The 643-nt window shown below is 39.5% G+C and overlaps 1 protein-coding gene across 1 annotated transcript in view; it reads left to right on the top strand.

Annotated features, from left to right (window-relative positions):
• The window catches only part of LOC118323420 (dual specificity mitogen-activated protein kinase kinase 6-like), a 10,038-nt gene that overhangs the window by 5,141 nt on the left and 4,254 nt on the right, over positions 1–643 (top strand). Inside the window, exon 3 of the mRNA XM_035655383.1 lies at positions 553–601. Coding sequence (XP_035511276.1) covers positions 553–601 — 49 coding nt within the window. The remainder of the gene's footprint in view (positions 1–552; positions 602–643) is intronic.

Here is a 643-nt window from a genome sequence, read left to right as displayed (position 1 = left end):
AGGGATTGAACCGCCAACCTTCTGTTTAGTGGACGTCCCGCTCTGCCTTCTGAGCCGCAGGCCATTTATATTCCAGTACTCTGATCTGTGCCGATGTACATTTGAGCCAACAGGTAAACTGTAGCACAGAAATACCAAAACGTGTGTGAGGCAGGCACTATAAATGGTACTGTTCAGTACATATCCCAGCCACAAATGCTTACAAAGAAAAAAAGAATGGTATCCAAATCAAAAAAAGGTTTATGTAAAAGAATATTGATATATTTTCCTATAGTTTTAAATACTTCCTAAATTGATGTCGGCATCTACCTCAAACGTCCAGTATCAGTCAGGATATTCTTGAGAACTGCATTGGCTTTTCATTTAAGAATATATATTTTTGTGGGGATTTATAGTTTCTGCACTCCATTTAAAGCACCACAGCCTGGTACAATTGTTAATTACAAGCGTCAGTGTTACATGGGTTCAAAGAGAGTCAGTCCTTGCATGGATCACTTGGATTTATAATTGGTTTTAGCGCCGACTTTAATCAACGTTGCTCTCTCCCTGCAGGCCCCCTCGAGATCTTGACTCAAAAGCTTGCGTCACAATCGGAGATCAGGTAAAGTTTCCTCTGAAACATGCTTGTTTTTTTTTTTTTTTT

This window comes from Morone saxatilis, unplaced genomic scaffold, assembly GCF_004916995.1.
Source record: "Morone saxatilis isolate NCDOM2014 unplaced genomic scaffold, NCSU_SB_2.0 Contig14, whole genome shotgun sequence".
In the NCBI taxonomy this organism is placed as follows: Eukaryota; Metazoa; Chordata; class Actinopteri; family Moronidae; genus Morone; species Morone saxatilis.
The sequence above is the reverse complement of the archived record's forward strand: the minus strand, read 5'-3'. Positions and strand labels throughout refer to the sequence as shown.